This window comes from Heliangelus exortis, chromosome 1 (genome assembly GCF_036169615.1).
Source record: "Heliangelus exortis chromosome 1, bHelExo1.hap1, whole genome shotgun sequence".
Classification (NCBI taxonomy): Eukaryota; Metazoa; Chordata; class Aves; order Apodiformes; family Trochilidae; genus Heliangelus; species Heliangelus exortis.
This window is the reverse complement of record NC_092422.1, coordinates 129,219,900-129,239,970: the sequence shown is the minus strand read 5'-3', so window position 1 is coordinate 129,239,970 and position 20,071 is coordinate 129,219,900. Positions and strand designations below refer to the sequence as shown.

Here is a 20,071-nt window from a genome sequence, read left to right as displayed (position 1 = left end):
ATACATTAGGTTATATTATAAATTATATATAGGTAAAAAGAAATAAATGGTTTTGTTTTGAAATCAGTAGTACTGATCTAACTGCTCAGTCATCATCACTCAGTTGTCGTGCAACAACTAGCTCCAGGCTTCCTAAACTGACTATTATTTGGTAGTAAGAATCTAGCAGTAATTAGATGGTCTGTCATGTGCAGGTTGTCTTTGCAGAACACTCATAAAGATCTTTTGTGCCACCGAGAGGATTTTGTTGAAACCTACTTTCAGTTCACTGGACTGAGAGTGCATTTGTCTAAGCCATTTTCCTACTTCCTAGGGTCTGTACCCGTTTCAACAAACTTTGGGTTTGCTTCTGCTAAGACTGTTTCCCAGAGATTAATATAAATGTAGCAAGATTGTGCTGATAATGCTGCAAAGATAGAAAGTTGCCTATGAAAACTGTAGTACCAGGCTCTGCTGTCTGGAAAGAAAAACCAAACAAACCCAACAAACTAAACAAAACTCCCAGAACTTTTCAATGCTCTTTGCTTAATTAAAGAAGCATTTAGTTGGTTAAATGAATGGACTGGTCATAATGTCAGCTTTTCAGGGTACTTAGTGCCCTTGTCATGGAACACTATTCCTTTTAAAAGGCCTTGAAAACTGCCATTTAATCAAGTGGAAGCCTCTCTCTGTTTCTCACAGAGAAGGATATATTTCATAAAACAAAGAGTGTGTTAAATTTTACTTATTAAACTAATGTCTGTCCCCCACTTTCCTCCTTCCAGCCACCCAGCAGTCTAGTCAATCAATGCGCTGCTGTTGCCTAGTTATCCAGAGTTCAATCCTGCTACCATAGAGGGAACATTAGATTCCCCATTGATTTCAGTGAGGGAGGATTAGTTCCAGGCACTAGATTGATAAACTGAAACAGAAGTTCTTACAGATTTTCTGCTGAAAAGATAAAAAATGTTGCCTTCATTAAGGCATCTAGAGCTGCTCCTGTCTGGCAGGCTAATAGCACTCAGTTTAGTAGGTAACAAGTCTGAGACAACCTTGCATTAATTCATGGTTTCTGTTTAAGAAAACTTCTAACAGAAGTATTTGTAATTTAACTGCTTTAAAGATTCCGCTTGTATGCATGAAGGAAGGTGGGGGGTGCTTTTCCTTTAGCTTGATTAGAAGTAAACATTCATTATTTATCTGCTCTTGGGCAGAGCTTAGGAAGACCCCTGACTATGGCTGGCAGGGTAATGATCACAGTTCTCAGCAACCTGACAAGGATTTCTGGACATGGAGCAAGATCCACTGGGACTTGACCACTGACTCCAACAGCAAGATTCCTGTCAGCTTCATTTAGCTTCAGTGCTTGCACTGTTGGACTCTCACTGCAATCTCATTTTACTGGCACATCCCTATGACACACCTGAGCTCAAATGAGAGGCATTTAAGCTTGCACTGACCCAACCTGGAATGTCCCCATATCCCAGCACAGTGCCGTGCAGGTTAGCATAGACCCTGAAACAGCAGGAACAGAATACTAAAATACTAATTAATCACCCATTCTCCTTAGCAAGGCTAATTGCCTCAGGCTTGATGCCTTGCTGACTCAAAGGATCTGTGTCTGACTTTTGGTAAATTCAGCATTTCTGCAATAGTAGCACGCAGCTACAGACACATCTCACAACCATCATCCTTTACACAAGGTACTCCTGCTTCTCCAGCACTAAAAGGCAAATACACTTTTCTCTTCAGGAGAGGGCTGTTATTCTGAAAAATAACTAAAAATCTCAATTTCATACCTCTCTGATAGCTGTACAAAACTCACTCTGCAGCACCTTCTTTAGGGACTGTAGCTTGTGTACTGGTACTTCTCCGGATTCTTGCAGTTTCTCCAATAACTCAATTGCTCTTGCAACATCTGAGTGGGAAAAAAAACAAAACAGGAATACAGGCCAGTGTAAGCATTGACTAGTAAGTGACTAGAAGGGGCATACTGATGATAATTTTATATCACTACATACTGTACTAATCTTGGGCTACACCAGCCTCGGGTAGGCAAAACCACTGCTGTTCAGAGTTCCAAATCCCCAAGGATGGACAAACAGTCCATGAACACACACAACAGACACACACAATGGGACACAGTATTAGTTGCAAACATTCCTTGAAACAAAGCTGCCAGTTCAGAGCAGCTAAACCGTATTAGCAGACCTAAAATATTTCTTACTTTCTGCATAAGACCAAGTTGCACAGGAGCAGTATGGGGAGTACCTTCAGTCTGAAAGAATGAAGTTGAATCCTCATGAAAGCACTCTCAGAATGACAAAACCTAAGAAAAATATTAGATCTTTTCTCATAAATCTAAACCTAAATATCAACTACTGATAAACAAAGTCTTCCAAAGGGAAGCAGAAGTTTGCCAGGGGAAATGAGGAACTCTGCTATAGAAAAGCACATGTGTAAGGCTCTTGTTTAGGTCTGCAAAGACTGGATCTCCCAGCCAAAACCACTATGACCCACAGAAATACATGGAGTAATATTTTGATGGCCTGAATTCTCCCTAAGCATCTGTGTATTGTCAAGGGAAATATCAAAGTTTCTTGGAAGAGCAGTCCAGAAGGCTTAAGTAACCAAAATCATTTACCTCGGGATTCTTATTTTAAAGTCTGGAACTCCCACCCCAGACTTGCAGTTAGCTAAATACAAAACTCACATATCACAGTTACTAATATCCATTGGTGCAAACTGGTATGTCAGGCAGAAGAAAGTAATTAGATTATTAATTCTCAAGAAGCTTCAACAGCCCCCCATAATGAGATGAAGCCTATGAAATTCATGTGATATGTGATAGCTATTAAGATATTCCAAATCAGACCAGGTTCTCTTACAGCTTCAGTTCAGGTAAATTTAGAACTCTCTTTCCTTATAACCAACTATACTTCTACAAGGTCAGTTCCACAGATGACAGATTGGTTACTATTTTAATGTTCTTTCATTTCCACACCTGAAAACCCTGTAAATCTTTCCATACTTGCTGTGGTCCTGACCTGAATATTACTCAATGAAAGATTTGCACTGATTGAGAAATTTGTTCTGATCAGAAGAAAACATAAGTAGCTTTAGGTGCACCGATCACTCTAGAGGAGTTTACACATCTAAATATTTTCTCAGGGAATGGACCATGCTCTAGATGATAATTAATCACTTCTAAAGTGAGAAATGTTACAATACAAATATTAAATTCATATTCCAGTTCAAAAGTCTGGCATGAATTAATGGGTGTTCAGGACATACACCCATACAGAAAACTGGGCACTAAGTTGTCATTTGCCACTACTTGATTACTCTGTGATTAAGAAGTGATTCGGCACAAAGAAAATTGGAGTACCACAAAGGGTATCCCAAAAGCATTCTGATTTCCCACACTACCAAATTCATCCAGCGTGCTAAAAACCATGCATGTTGTTACCAAAGTTTTTGCTTGATTTATTATTCACAACAAGCAGTCTTCTTTCTTTCTCTTGTCACAATTAAGCCCGTAGTTTGCTCAATTTGGCAATGACTTGTGGGACATTGCTTTTGAGAATATAAAATAATAAAGGGTTTCATGGGATAAAATTGCAAAACAAAGATGAGGCATGTGTTCAGTGCCAAAACTGTTTGTTTACCAGCTGATGCTTTGTCAGAAGCAAAATATAATAGTTGGTACAAACCAGAAGATTTTGAGCAGGCTCAAAATGCATAAAAATGAATATATAAAATATGACCTCATGAAATAGGCTGTATTTCCTTCCAGCTCTGAAGAGGAGACTTGAATGAACAGTTGCCTTAGGACAGGTTAAAAAGTGAAACTTATCAGTGCACAAGAACTTAAGTGATGCACAGGCTTCTTGCTGATGGTTCACCCAAGGTGAATTCCAACTAAAATTAAACAAAGTGCTTGCTCAAAGTGATTTGACTGATAACGAGGAAGATTTCAAAGTTATGTCAAAAAACCTCATGGAATCCACTGCTGTTGAAGTCAGTTGCAGTATTGTCATTTGTTTGAGAAGGACTGGCACTCCTCAGTTGAGGTATTTTTCTTGTCTCCAATCCTCCTTTGATTACAAATGTAAATAGCCTTGCTTGTAAACATCACCAATGTTTATACTTAAATACCATTTTCTTACATACTCATGGAAGGTGCAAAATGATGAAAAGAGTGTGTACATGTGTTTATAAAAAAATTCCTGGAATTATGTGAAAAACAGTTACATTCTATGTAAATAAAATATCTTTGCTTTTTATTTCTGACTTGCCCTTCCTTTAAGCAAAAATTTTTTTTAACACAAGTTCTGAAAAGAATTGCTTTGCCTACTTCCAAACATTCTGAAAACTATCAGCTCCCTTATACTAATATTAAACTCATGTTAACATGATTGAAATCTATCCTCATGTACATCTTCATTCATGTCCTACTAAAAGTGGTGGGAGTTTTAAGTAATGATGTGGATAGGATTATACTTCTGAATTCTATAATGCATACACTTTACATGGAGTACAGACTTATTTCACCCCCTATTACATCCACCTTTAACCACATTTTTTATTACCCTTTTTTCCTGATTTTTTTATACATCAGCACAACTCCTTTCTCCCCCATTCTGTTTAACATTCATTCCCTTTTTGTCTTCTCATCATCATGCTTGCCAACAGCCTTTCAGGAAATAAAACTGGTTCATTGTGGTGGGTCACATTGTCAGTGAAACACAGAGGAGGCATGAGGCTGTGGGTGGAAGGCATTTTATCAAGTGCACTCATTAAAAGAAAAGCACGACTCTCAGAGAAAAAAATAATCTTATTCCAAGTGTTCTTTCTGTATTTTAATTTGAATGAAGTGTTATTTAAAGTGCTAGCAGGACACAAGCAGGAGGCTACAACACGAACCCTAAGAAAGAGAGGAATCACCACAACATAGAACTAGCAAGATACCATATCATGGATACAGGTGGAACATTCCCGTGCTATACTAAATGAAGATGAATCATGTATACATAACCAGATTGCATATTGCAGTTGGAAAAAAAAAGGTCATCTGGATTAGTTATCACTTTGTTCTGTTTTATACTGTTTTCACTTGCTGTTTTCTTTTTTTTTGAAATATCTAGCAATACACAATGTAAACCGATCTGTTCAACTTGATGGAGGTTTTGAAAAGTAAAAGCTATTTCTAGTACTTTGCAATTCTGCTTTTACAACTCAAAACCAAATTATGAATCCTCAGTAAGAATTCTGGCTGGTTGGAACTTGGTGCTCTTTGCCATTTCTGTTGAAACTGGGCAGATCAGGCTCCAGCATTCTGTCAAAGTTGCCCTGTCTGGGGTTTCAATCTGGCAGACTTCCAGCTGTGTTTATGCTTGTTTCAGTTTAGTCAGGTTGAAAATTATTAGAAAAAAAGTATCAAATTATTTCAGTATACTAAATGTGTCCCATTTAATACCAGAGTGACTCTTCAAAAGGGATGTACTTGCATGCTTTGTACTGCAAAATGTGAAAACTGCTGTATATCTATCTTTCCCTCTCAAACTAGTCTCCTCTTAAACTAGCCTATGAGTGAGCTGGTTTGCAGTCCTTTAAATAAATGTATTGTCCTCTGACTTAAGAGACTATTAGGGAGTTAAACAGTAGCTACAATGCTCTGTAATATTAGTTTGGGTTCAAATAGTAACTAATCAAAACCATAGTATTTCTTGACTTTGATCAATACTCTGGAATGATGTAGTTGGGTTGCTCCCAAAGCCAAAATTCAGTGACCACTTGTTCAGTAACAAGATATTTGAGAACAGTCTTCTCATGTTCTTGATGTCTCTCTATGCCTCACTGCTGTTAATTCCAGAGACCTTTGCTGCATTATGCTGGTTACTAGGAAAAGTAAATGTGTTGCATAAACACTGCCCTTTGGTACCTAAAAGAGGTGGAACATCACTACAAATTGACAGGAAAGATACTGAGTGAGACTCTAAAATATTCAGTAGCTTCACCGTGGCATTATATAATATTAATCCTGGCAATTTTCAAGCTCTATTCAACCCTTAATGAGGTTGAAGGTGGAGAATTTGCATGACATAATAGGTCCTTATAATTGTCAGTAGTTTTCAAATCCTTCTATACTTTCATCCCTGTTTTGTTATTCCTTTAAAGTCATGAGAATACATTCCGGAATTCTTAATGTTATTCTGTCAAGTTTCTCTCACAATTCCCAAAGCCTACACAGGATGCTTTATTATATTAAACAACAATCTCCAAACACTATCAAATGACAGCAGGTAATCAATGGTTGGGTAATCAGAATTCCATGGTGATTAGCAAAGTTCATTCATAATTCATAGCCAGTAGCCCTAGTACACCGTAACAATCTATTTATGTGACTTCACCATTAAAGCCCCAGCTTTGGAAAATTTTCAGTGTGTATCTTCTGAAAATTTTCTATTTAAGTAGAGTTCTGTTCTCAGTCACTATGTACAACGGGGTGATTCGCATTCTGGTGTCAAACACCAGACTGCCCACTCTGCTTCCATTCACTTCCATTACTATCAACAACAGTCTTCTCCTGAAATACAATAACTCTTCCAGTAATTTAATATATTTATTTAATCTAATCTGGAGAGTTCATAAAAATCAAAGAAAAGCACAGCCTCTTGCGCCCACTTAAGTCAAAATGCTTGTCTTGCATTTCATGCTTATCAATAAGCATAAAGGTGTACTTCACCATAGTAAATCAGACTTGATGTTTAGGAAGCAGGGAACTAAGCTATTAGAATACAGCAATATTATTCAGCACTTTATAGTGTGTACCTGAGAGGCCCATTCAAGTTAATTACAACAAAAATAGTAATACCAGTTCTTTCTTATAATAATTTAGATGATATGAGTAGTTGTTATAGATTTACTGCAGTGTTAACTTTACACTCCTGTGGTTAAATATTACTATGAATGCACAAATAAATATAGCAAAGCACAACAGTACAGAGCTCTCACAGTTCATTTTGTGGTGAGGGTTTCTACTTGCCATACTTCTGTTGTAGACACTGACAGCTCAGTGACTCACCCACGACTGCCATTACAGTCAATGAGGAAAAAAAGACACTTGAGGCTGCAATTCATCTGACCTATTTTAGAGATGAATCATACTCTGGGATTGCCTGTTCCCTTTGTTGACTGTAAAGGGAGACCAGAGGATTAGCTCAGAGGTAAATGCCTGCATCCTACATATTAGACATCTACATCAGTATGATGAAAACCACTCCTAGTGTCCAGATATGTTGTGAATGACTCACGCACATCTGCTTCTGTGTGGTCCAGGAAACACCATACTTCACAACAGTTACATCTGACAAGAATAGTGTGCTAGCAGGCAGGTCAATGCATTTTTTAAAGCCTTTAAAACTGCCTTTGCAAATGATTTTATGGATTTTTTTTCTTGTTAATTTATGAGAAAAAAATCAACCATGAGATATGATTGAGTGTACCTTTGTGTGTCTCATTTTCCCTAATGTGAAATGACTGCTCCCAGTTACATTAGTGGCATATGTTTCTACATACATTCCCTCACTGCCTGGGGCAGGCTCTTTTTCTTTGGCTGGTCACCAGACCATGTTTTGGCCTATATGTTTCTGTCTGTCTGAGCTGCATCCAGGTTCTGCTTGGCTCTAGCTTTTCAGGCACACTATGGGCAACCAAGTTTTCTGCTTCACTCCATTGCTCAGCCACAGAGCCTGAGCCCCGGCTGCTGTCCACCCTGAGGTGGTTAAATACCACGACTTTTCCCAGCAGCTTTAGCAGGTGTATGACAACAAAGGTCTGAGATGTTGTGTAAAATAACTTCTAGAAAGGAAAAAGGTTTTTTTTTTTGCAGGCAAAGCACTGTCACCTTTCATCCAAAAGCAGACAGAAAACTGTGGGGACTCGTCCATCAAGCATCCTCAATATCATAAAAGCCCTTCAGAGCTCTCCAGCAATTTCAGTCACTTACGTGATTTCAGGTATTCTATCTGAAATACTGAAATACTGCCATCTCAGGAATACTGCTTCTGAATACTCCACTTACCTTCTTCATATTCAACATTCAAAAGGTTCTCTTAACTAAAAAAAATGTGCTTCTCTGTTCTTTAAACCTGACAATGTCTACGATGCCTGAGTGATCTCCCCCTTCCTTCCCAAACTCCAAATTTTTACGTATAGTGATTTCTGTTCTTTTCCTCAGCTAGGGATTTGTCATAAACTACCACGAAGGCCAACTCAGAGAATTGGATTTGCTTTCATTTGGTCAACCTTCTTAGCATATTCTTTACTTAATACAGATAGAGCCATTCCTCAGTTTTACCATTAGGCCTTCACATAACTGATACAAGACAGAGGAGTAGTTTTGCTGGCAATTTTCAGATTTTGTTTGCTTTTTTGGGTGTGAGGTAAATCTATACAGTTCTTAAAAAGAGTTCATTGGATACCTACAGAAAGTATTGTTATATTTCCACAATTGTTTTTTAAAGGAATAACAATAAATCCCAAAACAGTAAAGACTGAGTTAATACGTAATTTGTTATTGTTTCAACATGATGAGTTTCACTCGCTGAATTCTAGACCTCAAGAGCACTATTGAAATTCAGAATTCTTAAAGATGGGCATTTAAAATTAATCATAAAATATAGTAATTTCAAAACACTGATGTAATTTTTATTCTTCCAATTTATTATTTTTATTACAGCTTCTACAACAATCAGGATGAGGAGGTACAGAAATGTGAACCTGAAAATTTTCACCAGAAGATTTTGCCATCTTTAAGAAACCAAGACATCGGTTTCTCCTTTTCTTTTGACAGCACTCACTGCTTTACTATAAAAGGCATCAATCATAGCAGTGGTGTGAAAACAAGTTACCAAATCATACTTTAAGAGAAAAGATTGAAATTGGAAAGAATAGAAGAGCATTGAAAACTCTGCTATTTTCTAGCACAGTACTTAGAAAAGAATGTAATAATTTTTCCTCTGCATTAATTGTGAACAAAAGAGAAGGGAAGGTAAAATTCCCTTTCACCCCCATTTTATATAGTTTTGGCTTTATATTGCTTAATCATACCAGCTCCTTGTGAACATAACTATGATTTATAGCTAGCCACTCAGTAATGAGTAGAACAGGTAAGGCAAGATTCTTGTCCTTTTTTTGACTTGATACAATTGGCTACAATATGACAGAAAAAGACAACAATTTTTTGGACTTACCAGAGAAATTTATTTTGTATTCAAGTAAACTTATATAAATTAAGACTATCTAAACATATAAATTCATTCCTTAAAGAAAAAATTCTAACACTTGTTTCCTGTAGGAAACAAGCATTTGTACTTTTGGACTTCTGTCTGGTTTTTTTCTTTCTCTATGTATTAAAAAAAAAGAAAACGGAAAAGCAAATAAAAGAAAAAAAAAGGGGGAGGCCTCAGGTGCTTAAAGTAGTTATTTGCCATATGAAATTACAAAAAGAAAATCCTCCAGAGCAATGTTGTAACTCCCTGAGAAATTCAGCATGGTGAACAGACCTGGTTTTAATTATTTCAGTTCCTACAACTATGTGAAAATAAGGAAGCTGTGTATTGTTTCCTGTAGTCATGGATACCTTGTAAAGAGATGCCTTGATAACTCTCCACCAGCCTCAACTGCGTCCTGATAGCAACATCACTTGATCTTGTAGGATCAGTTCTGCCTCAGCAGAGACTGCTCACCCTTCTGGAGTGGAGCTGCTTGAAACACTAGACAAAAGCACAAGTGACACTTTGCTGAAACTGCAAGCATAAACACTTCAGAGGTTCTAATCCCAGTTTAAAAGAAAAAAAAGCTGGTACCTTAACATAACTCAAGGCTCCTACTTGACAGAATACCAGAGACATACAGAGAAAACCACTAAAATTGGTGAAGGAATGAAAAAATTGACTAAGCTAAAGAAGTAAAAATCAGAAAAAATTACCAGGAATAAGTTTGCCTGAACAAAGAAAGACAGGCCGAAAACCAACACACTTTCCTCTTAGATGAAATCCATTTTCTTGCTCCCCTGCCTAAGCAAAACCAAGTATTTATGCATCCTATGTGCACATCACAAAACAAAAGCATTGGCCATATGGGCAACCTCATGCCTTTCCCACACTGATAATTTCAGCTGTGTTTTTTGTTTGCATCAGAGAGATTTTTTTTGGCAGGGAAGAAGACAGGAAGAAGGAAAAAAATGCCCCAACAGGTGTCTCGCAAAGGGAGGTGAGGTTAACCTAGGGATGCTAATTCTCCTTCACAACAGGCAGCATGTTTGAGCCAAACAAGTAATTCACTTTCTTTGCTCATATGTCATTACTAGAGTCTCCTGCTGCCTCTCCTCAGTTCTTATCTCTCCAGCTAATCTCAAAGATCTCTTAGTCTTAAATCTTTTTCTGTTATTACCAGAAAATGAGAAAGATGGCTGTGGGCTACTGGCAATAGTGACAATACGAATTGTCACTTGGAAGTCTAGCATCATGATTTTATCTTCTGCTTTTCTAGGTGGTTTGAAACTTTAGTGAGAAGATGGCAATTGTGCAATACAATGGAAATGACGTAGTCATTGTGTACACACACCTAACATGACTTTATCTGTAGGCTCAGGTAATAAGAACAGAGTTAATATTCTCTCTTCAATTTTAGCAGATTTACAGATATTTCTTTTTTTTTTTTTTTTCAGAGTGAATCCCTCTGGTAGCTGGCTACACACTAGTAATTTCTTAGGAAAGGAAAAAACCCTGTTCATTGAAAGTGTATAAGTGAAAAGCTACGGCAGCAAGAAGGAAGCAATATAAATAAAACCGTTTGTTAATAAATCCCTGCCAAAACTAGGCACTACAGACACACTGCTGGTAAATGTCAACACTAACCACTGTTAACTCTCAACTTTGAAACAAATATTTTAGAAGAAAGTCATGACAATGTTGAATTGCTGCTGCAAGTTATGAACAACACATTGATACAGAACACCCTTGAGAGAAACAGGAAGCTCACTACCACCTTTGCACTGCTGCTTCTTGGTGTCCTCTGTGTTGAACGGTGCCAAGTATAGGAGTAGAACTGGAACTCATCTTGGGTTGCAGCCTGATTTCAGAAGGTATTTGCCTAAGACAGGAGGAGAATACCTGGCATACTTTGACACCAAGCTGATGGAGGGACTTACGAGGAGAGGCTGAGAGAACTGGGGTTGTTTAGTTTGGAGAAGAGGAGGCTGAGAGGAGACCTTAGAGCTCTCTACAAGAACCTGAAAGGTAAGTGCTGGCCTCTTCTCTCAAGTGAACAATGATAGGACTAGAGGAAATGCCCTGAAGTTGCACCAGGGGAGGAAGGTAGAATTTATTTACTGAGAGAATAGTTAGGTGTTGGAATGGGCTGCCCAGGGAGGTGGTAGAATCACCATCCCTGAAGGCATTTAAAAACTGTGCACTTTGGGACATTCTGTAGTGGGTGGTACAGATATTGAAACAGATATTTTATTTGGGGGGGGAATGTTGACAGTTGGATGTGGTGATCTTAGAGGTTTTTTCCAACTGTGACAATTCTGTGATTCTGTGACATGGTTGTGGTATTAGGAAGCAAAACGGGCTGTATAAATTAGCAGAGACTCCAAAGTTGTTACTATTGGGTTACAAGACTATTGACTACGTCAGGGATCAAATGTACAACCACCTCTTTTCTCAGAGACTGCTTCATAGATTGTAAAGCCATCAAGCACTCTTCAAGTTTCTCTGGTCTGTCTCTGTATAACAAAGCACATCTATTTTATCCTATGATTCAGTAAATAGAATCATAGAATGGTTTGGGTTGGAAGGCACAATAAAGATCTTTCAGTTTCAACCCCCCTGCCATTGGTAGGGTCACTTCCCACTAGACCTGGTTCCTTGAAGCCCCATCCAACCTGGCCTTGAACACTCCCAGGGAGGGGGCAGCCACAACTTCCCTGGGCAACCTATTCCAGTGTCTCATCACCCTCACAGTAAAGAAATATTATTTGATAAAATCACTGCTGCCAGAACTACTAAAAGAGAAAACATGATGGTGAATAAATTTCCGAGAGCTAATATTGCTGCTGATGGACACAATCATCCACCTAATCTATTTTGAGTACCTTATTTCCCAATAATTAAGTGATTGTAGAGGAATAGATACCTTAAGGTCCAGAAGATTAAGTCTTTTTCAGAAAATTAAAGCGTTAGTGGATATGAAAGATTAGTGATTAAATGGGTTCTATTGAAAAGAACCAGTGCAAAATGAAATTTTGGTTCAGGAGATAATATGATAAAAGAAATATGATAAAAAACTGTTTTGGCTCTTCCATATACAATTACCCATGTTTAAACAGAAACAATTAAAATCACTGCTTTAATGCTTTAAGTATCCATGTATTTATGGATACTTAATTGTTCCATCTTTTAAATAATAAAATAATAAAGATAAGCTTTTCCAATCTCTTTTTTTTTTTTTTTTTAAAGGACCCCCACCATGGGTCTCCTTTAACCACTCTATTTTGGATGCAGACCCTGGTGAAACGATCTCAAACCTCCTTCTGTATTTAACACATATAAAATCTGAGTTTGTGGTTTAAATATTCAAGAAGACATTGTTGGTCTGCAAATGTGCATTACAAAGTCAAATCTTCTCATCTGAATAAAGACGTAATGTTGAATGTTTCTCATTCAGAGGCTGACTCTCCTGCAAAAAAAAAAAAAACCTCAAAAGACAATTAAGCTGACTGAGATCAACTTTGGAAATGCCTGGATTTCTACGCATGTGTACAGTTTACAGTACATTGGTAAGTACTATTTTTAAAATGCAGAAAATGCATCATGTGAAACAAATTAACTGTGCGTGATGGAAAGCAGACAAAAAAATTACAATTATGTGCTTCTCAAAACACCACCTGTCTTTGCTTAGTTTCTTCTTAAATGCTCAACTCCTCATTATTTGTGCTTCTAATGAATAACTAGATTAGATAATTTTACATAATTCATATTTCAAACTCCACTGAATTATCTACAAAAACATTATTTTGTATCTCAAAAACACATCAGCCAAAAGCTTCTATTTATATTGTTCTGCACTTGAGTGATTGTCGTCTATGTTAAGGAGAAATGTGGATGTATGTGTCCTGAAAAGGGGAACTCAGAAGGACAAATTATCCTCTGCACAAAGCTGACAACTTCAGAAAATTGTCACACTTTAAAAAAAAAGTTTGTCTGATAACATCATCAGAAGGGTCCAGCTCAAGCAATAGGATGAAACTAAGCATCCACTTTACCCAGCTGCAGGAGAAGGTCCCCTTTGAAGGATGAGAAGCAGGACACATACAGGCAAGCTCAGCTTAACATTGTTCTATGCAGGCTAAATTCAGATAGACTAAATCAACTACTTGACTGCTACCATGTCTGACAAATATTTTCAGCCTGACAAAGCATGAGGAGCACAAGGTAACTGCAGAGTTATCAGTCAGCTATGAGCCTGGTTGCTCTTTCCAAGGAGCCTCAACAAACATTGCCTGATCACACATCCAGCTTCTATTGAGATGCCCCTTATTATCAGTTAGGTGTGTCTAAAGGAAACATGACAGGAAATTTAAGATATTCCCTCTCTAGACTCCACAGAGGTGACTTAATGTTAAAAGATGTCATGAATTCCGTAGGAGAGCTTTCCATGTGTCTGAGACCAGGTGCAGATCTGGGACCACCAGCAGCGCCAAGCTCCTGTAGCACCTGCTGCCCACTGAAAACACTCTGATGAACTTTCATTCATTTCCTCTTGCTGTGCCCTGACACAGCTCAATATCCACATGACTGTGAGTCACTGCAGGTGGAGAACAGGGCCCTCTCTGAGAGGGCAGGGCCAGCCACAGGGATGTGCTCCTGTGGGCACCTCAGCCATGTCCAGCCTGGCACAAAGCCCCTGTTCTGCCATGTGCCTGAGAACCTCTTCAGGTCAGGCCCATATTGCCAGAGACGTTTGATCTGGAGATGTGTATTTAACTTTTTAAAGCCATGTATTTTTACACCGCTTGAGAAAACCAAAGGTGATGTTTAGATAGGTACTTGCTGCTACTCCAGCCCCAGTGCTGCAGGAAGCATAAGTGAACCACACACTTTAGGTCTAACCAACGTTTCAACCCCATGGTTAGACCTAGAGTGTGTGCCACTTGCAAAAATATTTTTCTATTTTAGCATGCTAGGCTGAAGAGCAAGAGAAGACATCCTGGTGACAGACAGGGTGCTAGGCAGGGAGCAGCACATCGTTTAGCACTGCTCCACAGGGGCTTCACCTTGAGCAAGAGAGATCTGGCCTTATGCTGCACCTCTGCCAAGGACTGCTTCACACTGTATGAATCTGATTTTCTTTTCCCCATTAGTATGTTACATAATTTTTTGCAAGATAATATACGTTATACTAATACATGCACAGTCTACCACAATTTATGTTCAATGCAATTTCTGTTACCTACATGTATGTGGACACAGGTGGAAAAAAATCCACATTAATTTAGGCTATGAGGATGTAATGAGAAGAAAAATGATAGGAAGAGCAGAGGATGGAAGGAGGAGCACTGTATATTAATGGTCAGATACCATCTAGTACCACATCTGGCATAGTTTGTTTACCACCTCTAACAGCCAATGGTGATTCAAAGCCCATTCATAGTCATATTTATCATCACTGAATATGGTGCTTTGTAAAAGATTTTCAGGAAGTTTTGGGACATACATTCCATTTGTCTGGATTCATAAAAAACCAAGAGAGCCCAGTTACACATTACAACCAAACCACAAGAAGTTTTTCCAAAGAAATATTCGAAAGAAAGAAAAATTCGGTTGTTAGTAGCCAATAGCTATGACCTTGATAAAAAAACTTCACAGAGATTAAAATATCAACACTCGATATTCAGTCTATTCAAATTACTTCTTTTATCATCAGTCACATGAAGAAGCAAAGCCATCAGTGACATGAATAGTAACTACGCAAGGCAAAACATGACAGTACATGGATTATTAAGAAAAGAATTGAAAGCCACTCTGATCATGAAAAGATATTCCCTTGCTCTTAAGCATGAGATCATCTTTGCACTGGCTAATTGTTTAATATCTTTAAAAACAAGAACTTTTTAAAAGCCCACTTCGGAGGCTGCCACTTTCACGGTCCTTTGCAAAGAGGAACTGGGACTGAGGTTATCTGCAATCCAAAAAAATACACAGTCAGGTCTCTTTTGGAGCAGATTTTTATCTTGGAAGGAAGAGCAGACGTAAAATTCTAAGTAGTATAACCAAAACAGCCAGACATTTAGCAAAATAAATAAGTTCAGATAGGGTGGAACATCTACTATGCACAGTGAGAAAGCTGTCTGCTTCAATTTGCAGGACTTCATATGATCACTCCTAAAACCACAGCCAAGAGAATCACAGAAATCTATTTCCTCTCAGCACGTTTCTGGGAGTATAATGGTACTTGAAGAAAATGCTTCTGTCAGACTATGCTAATGCACCCTTTAAGGATACCCTGACACAACAAGCTTCCTTTAGTTTCTAATTGCTCAGGATGTTGCCTGCGGCATACAGGAGGCCCTCAGAGAACAGCAAAGAGGCTAAGCTGGCTGGGGGAGATGACACCACTCTTGGAGAAAAGCAGAACATTGCTGCTGGATGTGTATGCTGCTTTTGAGACAACACCAAGCTGGTGAGGTGCTGAGTGATGTGAGTCTGCAGAAGAACAGAGGATTAGAGGAGGACATTGGGTTGCTGGTAATGAAAACAGGTAAGAGTTACGGTCAATGCACGGAGGGATGGACTTGACTGCATTTACGGTTTGAGAAGAGCAAGGCAACAGAAAACAACATGCACAGGAGACAGGAGGCTCTGCATAATAAAGGGGTAGGCTGGGGCAATGGCTCTTTGGAAGACAAAGGGCACTGAGAGGAGAGGCAAAGGCAGCACAACAGAGAAGATGATGCACAAGATGTGACAAGTGGTATGCCAACACAAAGAAATACTGTCAGAAAGTGCCAACTAATTGGTACCAGAGCTCCCTATAATTAAGATCAGTGTCAGCCAAGTTCTTTCAAAAGACAAACCTGTGGAAGAAGCTAAAAATAATTTTGTAGGTGTTTTAAACATTTGCCTTTTGGGTTGAAGTGTCTGCTTTGGCAATTTTTAATGGAGGCCACTTAATCTGGAAATGTACTTAAAAATCCATAACTTTGAACATAAAATGAAAAAGAAAAAATTTCTTTCTATCTTATTTTTTTGCTTAGTGTTTTAAGAAAGACAGCACTATAGCTTCCTGTCCCAAACCTGGAACCAGATATAGTTTCCCACACATTCAGGGTTTAAGCTTTGAATGTGTCTAAAAAATTCTACCAGTGAGCCCTGATGAACTCTGGGGATTACTGACAGGTGGTATCAATTCAGGATGTAAAAAAATCTGCGATAAAGATAGGAAGGGAATGCTTTTTTACAGAGGAGACTTACTTGGCTACTGGAACGTGTCTGGCAGGCAGGCTCTTCCCCCTCTCAGAGCTCCTGAAATGCCTAGGCCACACTACTTAAATTCCTTCACTGGTACTCACATGTAGCTCCAGCGCTTTATATTTCCTCACTGAAACAGTTGCTGACTCCTTCCTCTTCTCCCAGCGGGGCATCATGCAAAGGTCAGGCAAAAGCCTTTGAGATTAAATTGTAAGTGATTAAAATTTCCATTATTTTTTGAACTTGTTCCACATATTAAAGAGCCTTAATGGAACCTACACACATTTGTGCAGGTAGAAAGGCACATGATGACAGGAATTAAGGAAATTAATTCTTACGCTTTGGACTGAAGTAATCTTCAAAAACATAATTGGCTTTCAATCATTCACACAACATGCCCTTCACCTTTAAATGGCAATTCATTTTACCATACGGGTTTTGAATGCCATTTATGTCAAGCTTTAAAAAAGCTCCCATCCAGAGCTCCCATCTAGAATGCAGTGTATTTGTTTTGTCCAGGAGAAGACCAGGTCAGAGCACAATTCAGATTTCTGACGTATGTATCTGTAAAATGCTTCACTGTTTCAACGACCCTTAGCAGGGGGAGAGGTAGAACACTTCCGACCAGAGACCAAGCAGCAATTCCTGCTGCCTCTCATGAAATGCTGGCTCTTTTCTTGCAGTGCTAAGTTCTCAATGGGACATGGCAAAGTAGATACGAGCGCACAAGACTTTTCAGGGCTGTGTCTAGATCACAGCAGAGCCATGCAAAGCACAGTGACAGCAAACATAGCTGCGTCTGCTTTAATAAAACCAACAAGAATCTGGAAAATCTCACCATGTAGCACTTTCCTTTTTCTGTAGCTGTGAAAGAAAGACTACAGAGAAAATACCTGGAAGCACTGGGCTTAGTCCAGAGGTTTCTGGGGTTGCTTCGGCTCACCCTCTTCAGGTGACACAGCAGGACATGTGCACCAGCTACAGGTGACAAAGTGCATCCATTCTGATAAAATGGTCTTCTGCAGACCCAAGTGCAGTATTTAAATCTATTTCTTCTTTTATCTATTTCCTTTTGTACACCACACATAACTGTTCTGTGATGTTTTATCTCCCTCACACTAACATCAGCACTGGCTGACAACCAGGGAGACTGTAATGTTGGCACCCCTGCCAAATACTTAGGCATATCCCAGACACAGACAAGAAATGCTTATATTTAAATTGAGACTAATTTGCATTTTTGTGTATTGTGGACTTTTTAACGCAAAGACTCAGTAATGAAAAGGAATGTGTAATTCTGAAATAGTAATACTTTCCTTTGAAAAGCCAGGTTTCCTAATGGATTGCCATCTGTTCAACTCTCTGCCAGGAAATAGATTTGTCCTGCTTACTGAAAACAGTATTAGGGTGAAACTGTAGATTATAGAGTGGATTTCTGAGCAGTTTAATTTAAAGTGCATGCTAGTACTTTGTTATTTCAATAAGAATATCTTTAGATTCTCCTTTTCTGCTAATGTTGGAATTTAAGTCATCCAGCACACTGTACTTACGAGTAGTCTGTGGGCTGTTTTGCTCTCAAATGGGTTGCAGTAAAGGTGCCTATCGCTGCTTTATAATTTTGAAACTGAGCTCATGAGGTTGCTTTGCATAGGCTTTACAGCAAGAAGCTCTTTATCTTGCTTTGAAAGCCCATCTTAATCCTCTGAAAAAAAACCAACATTTAAAAACCAAAGGCACTGGCCCTAATCGTGCTTTCAAGAGTACAAGATTTATACATGCTGGGAGCCTCTCAGAGGCTCTGGTTGCAAGTTATGGAGAAGGACACCCCGGCAATTCAGGATGCTGTATGAGGAGCTATTGAACCTTAGTGGTGCAGCTGAAGGAGCAAAACAAATGAGAATGTAAGTGGCTCCCCTCTGTAACCCACAGAAATGCTATAACTTATGCTGAGCTTTATTACGGGCACAAATGCACTGCAAGGGAGAGGTTCAATTCTCACAGCCTGGATGCAAAAGCTGAATTTTAACATAACTTCAAGACTTCGGCGCCCTCTTGCATTACCTCGGCACGGTTACTGATACAGCCTGAAGGTTAGCAGAACACCAGCCGCTCTCCCGAGCAGTTGTCTCGGTAATAGGCAGACGAGCTGTTTTCTAGGGTAATATTATTACTAACGCCATCGAACAAATTGCAGTCACTGTGCCCTTCCCCGCTAAAACCACCGCGTTGTGCCAACAAACGACCGTCTCCTCAGGAGGTGCGGGCTCCTAACTCGCTGCGGGGAACGGCGGGCGCGGGATCGCTGTCCCCGGTGCGGCTCATCCTCCCCCACGGAGACACCTGCGGTGGCGGCGGAGCGGAGGCCTTGGGAGCCGAGCCACGGAGACGGGAGCCCAAAGGGCTGCTCCGCAGAGCGGAGGAGGCGGAGCGGCACCGCGGAGCGTCCGCGGCGCGGAGCACTGGCGGCGGAGCCGCATCCCGCGCCCGCAGCACCGCCGCTCTCCCGCCGGCAGGTTGGTGCCGCCGGACCCCTGCCCGCACAAAGTTTTATTTCCCCGCTTTCACCCCTTCTCCTGCCTCTCACCTGACCCCCGCGGGGAGCCGCCTCCTCACCGCCCTCCGCGGCAGCCTGCGGGGCCGGGAGAGCCGCCGCGGTAGCGCCCGCCGCGATGGGGCTGCGGGGGCAGCTGCCCGAGCTCTGTCTGCCGCGGTGGTTCCCCGGGCAGAGCGCTGAGCGGACGGGCGGCCGGGGCGGCGGGGTCGGGGGACGGGGGTCGGCGGCGGGGAGGCCGAGGCGGCGGGATCCTGGCTTACCTCTGTCCAGCGTGAGCGGCTGGACCGCTGTCAGTGTCGCCATGTCTGCGGCGGGGCTGGAGCCCGAGTGACGCGCGGCTCCGGCACCGGCGTGGAGTGCGGGGAAGGGCGGGGTGGAGGCTGGCAGGGAGAGGGGGCGGAGGAAGAGGGTGGCTCCGTGGGAGGAGGAGGAGGCGAGCGGGGTGGAGAGGGTGCCCAGGAGAGGACGGCTCGCCACGGACGGGGCGCCGCGATGCTGAGGGCGCAGGGCGGCCCGGCGCGGCCCGGCGCGGGCTGCCGGCATCGTTGCGTCGCTGGAGCTGGGCCCGGCGGAGGCCCCCGCCTCACTGCGCTCGCCTCGGGGCAGAGTCCCGGAGCCCGAAGATGCCGGACTGTCCCTGGCCGTGCGCGGAGGCGGGGGGCGGGTCGCCGACGGTCCCGCCGCCTCCTCGGGGGTGCCGCAGCGGCCGGCGCAAGGAGAGCGAGGGGTGAGGGCGAGGAGCTCTGCGGCGCCGCAGAGCGGGGAGGACGTGCGGGGGCCGCATCCGGCGGCCCGGCCTCCCTCTCCCGGGCCGGGGGCGGCGGGGCGGGCCGAACCGCCCCATTGCGGAGCCGGCGGTCCGTCAGCCGCAGGGCAGGACGGTGTGTGCGGGTGAGGCACGGCGCCAAGGGCTGGAAGCAACGGGTGGGGGGGAATAGGGGGGAAGCCGGGAGAGCAGGTACCTGGGCCCCGTGCGGTGCCTCCGGCAAAGGGACGTGAT

At 41.3% G+C, this 20,071-nt stretch overlaps 1 protein-coding gene across 2 annotated transcripts in view; it reads right to left on the bottom strand.

The window, feature by feature from the left end:
* LIN7A (lin-7 homolog A, crumbs cell polarity complex component) overlaps positions 1 to 19,860 on the bottom strand; it is a 48,071-nt gene extending 28,211 nt beyond the window's left edge. The window contains exons 1-2 of one of the 2 annotated variants that reach the window (XM_071766033.1): positions 19,332 to 19,860; positions 1,779 to 1,897 (exon numbers count right to left, since the gene is read on the bottom strand). In XM_071766033.1, the coding sequence (XP_071622134.1) occupies positions 1,779 to 1,897; positions 19,332 to 19,614 (402 nt within the window). In that variant the 5' untranslated portion in view covers positions 19,615 to 19,860. The remainder of the gene's footprint in view (positions 1 to 1,778; positions 1,898 to 19,331) is intronic. The other variant, XM_071766024.1, reaches the window with a different exon arrangement.
* Between the last annotated feature and the right edge of the window lie 211 nt (positions 19,861 to 20,071).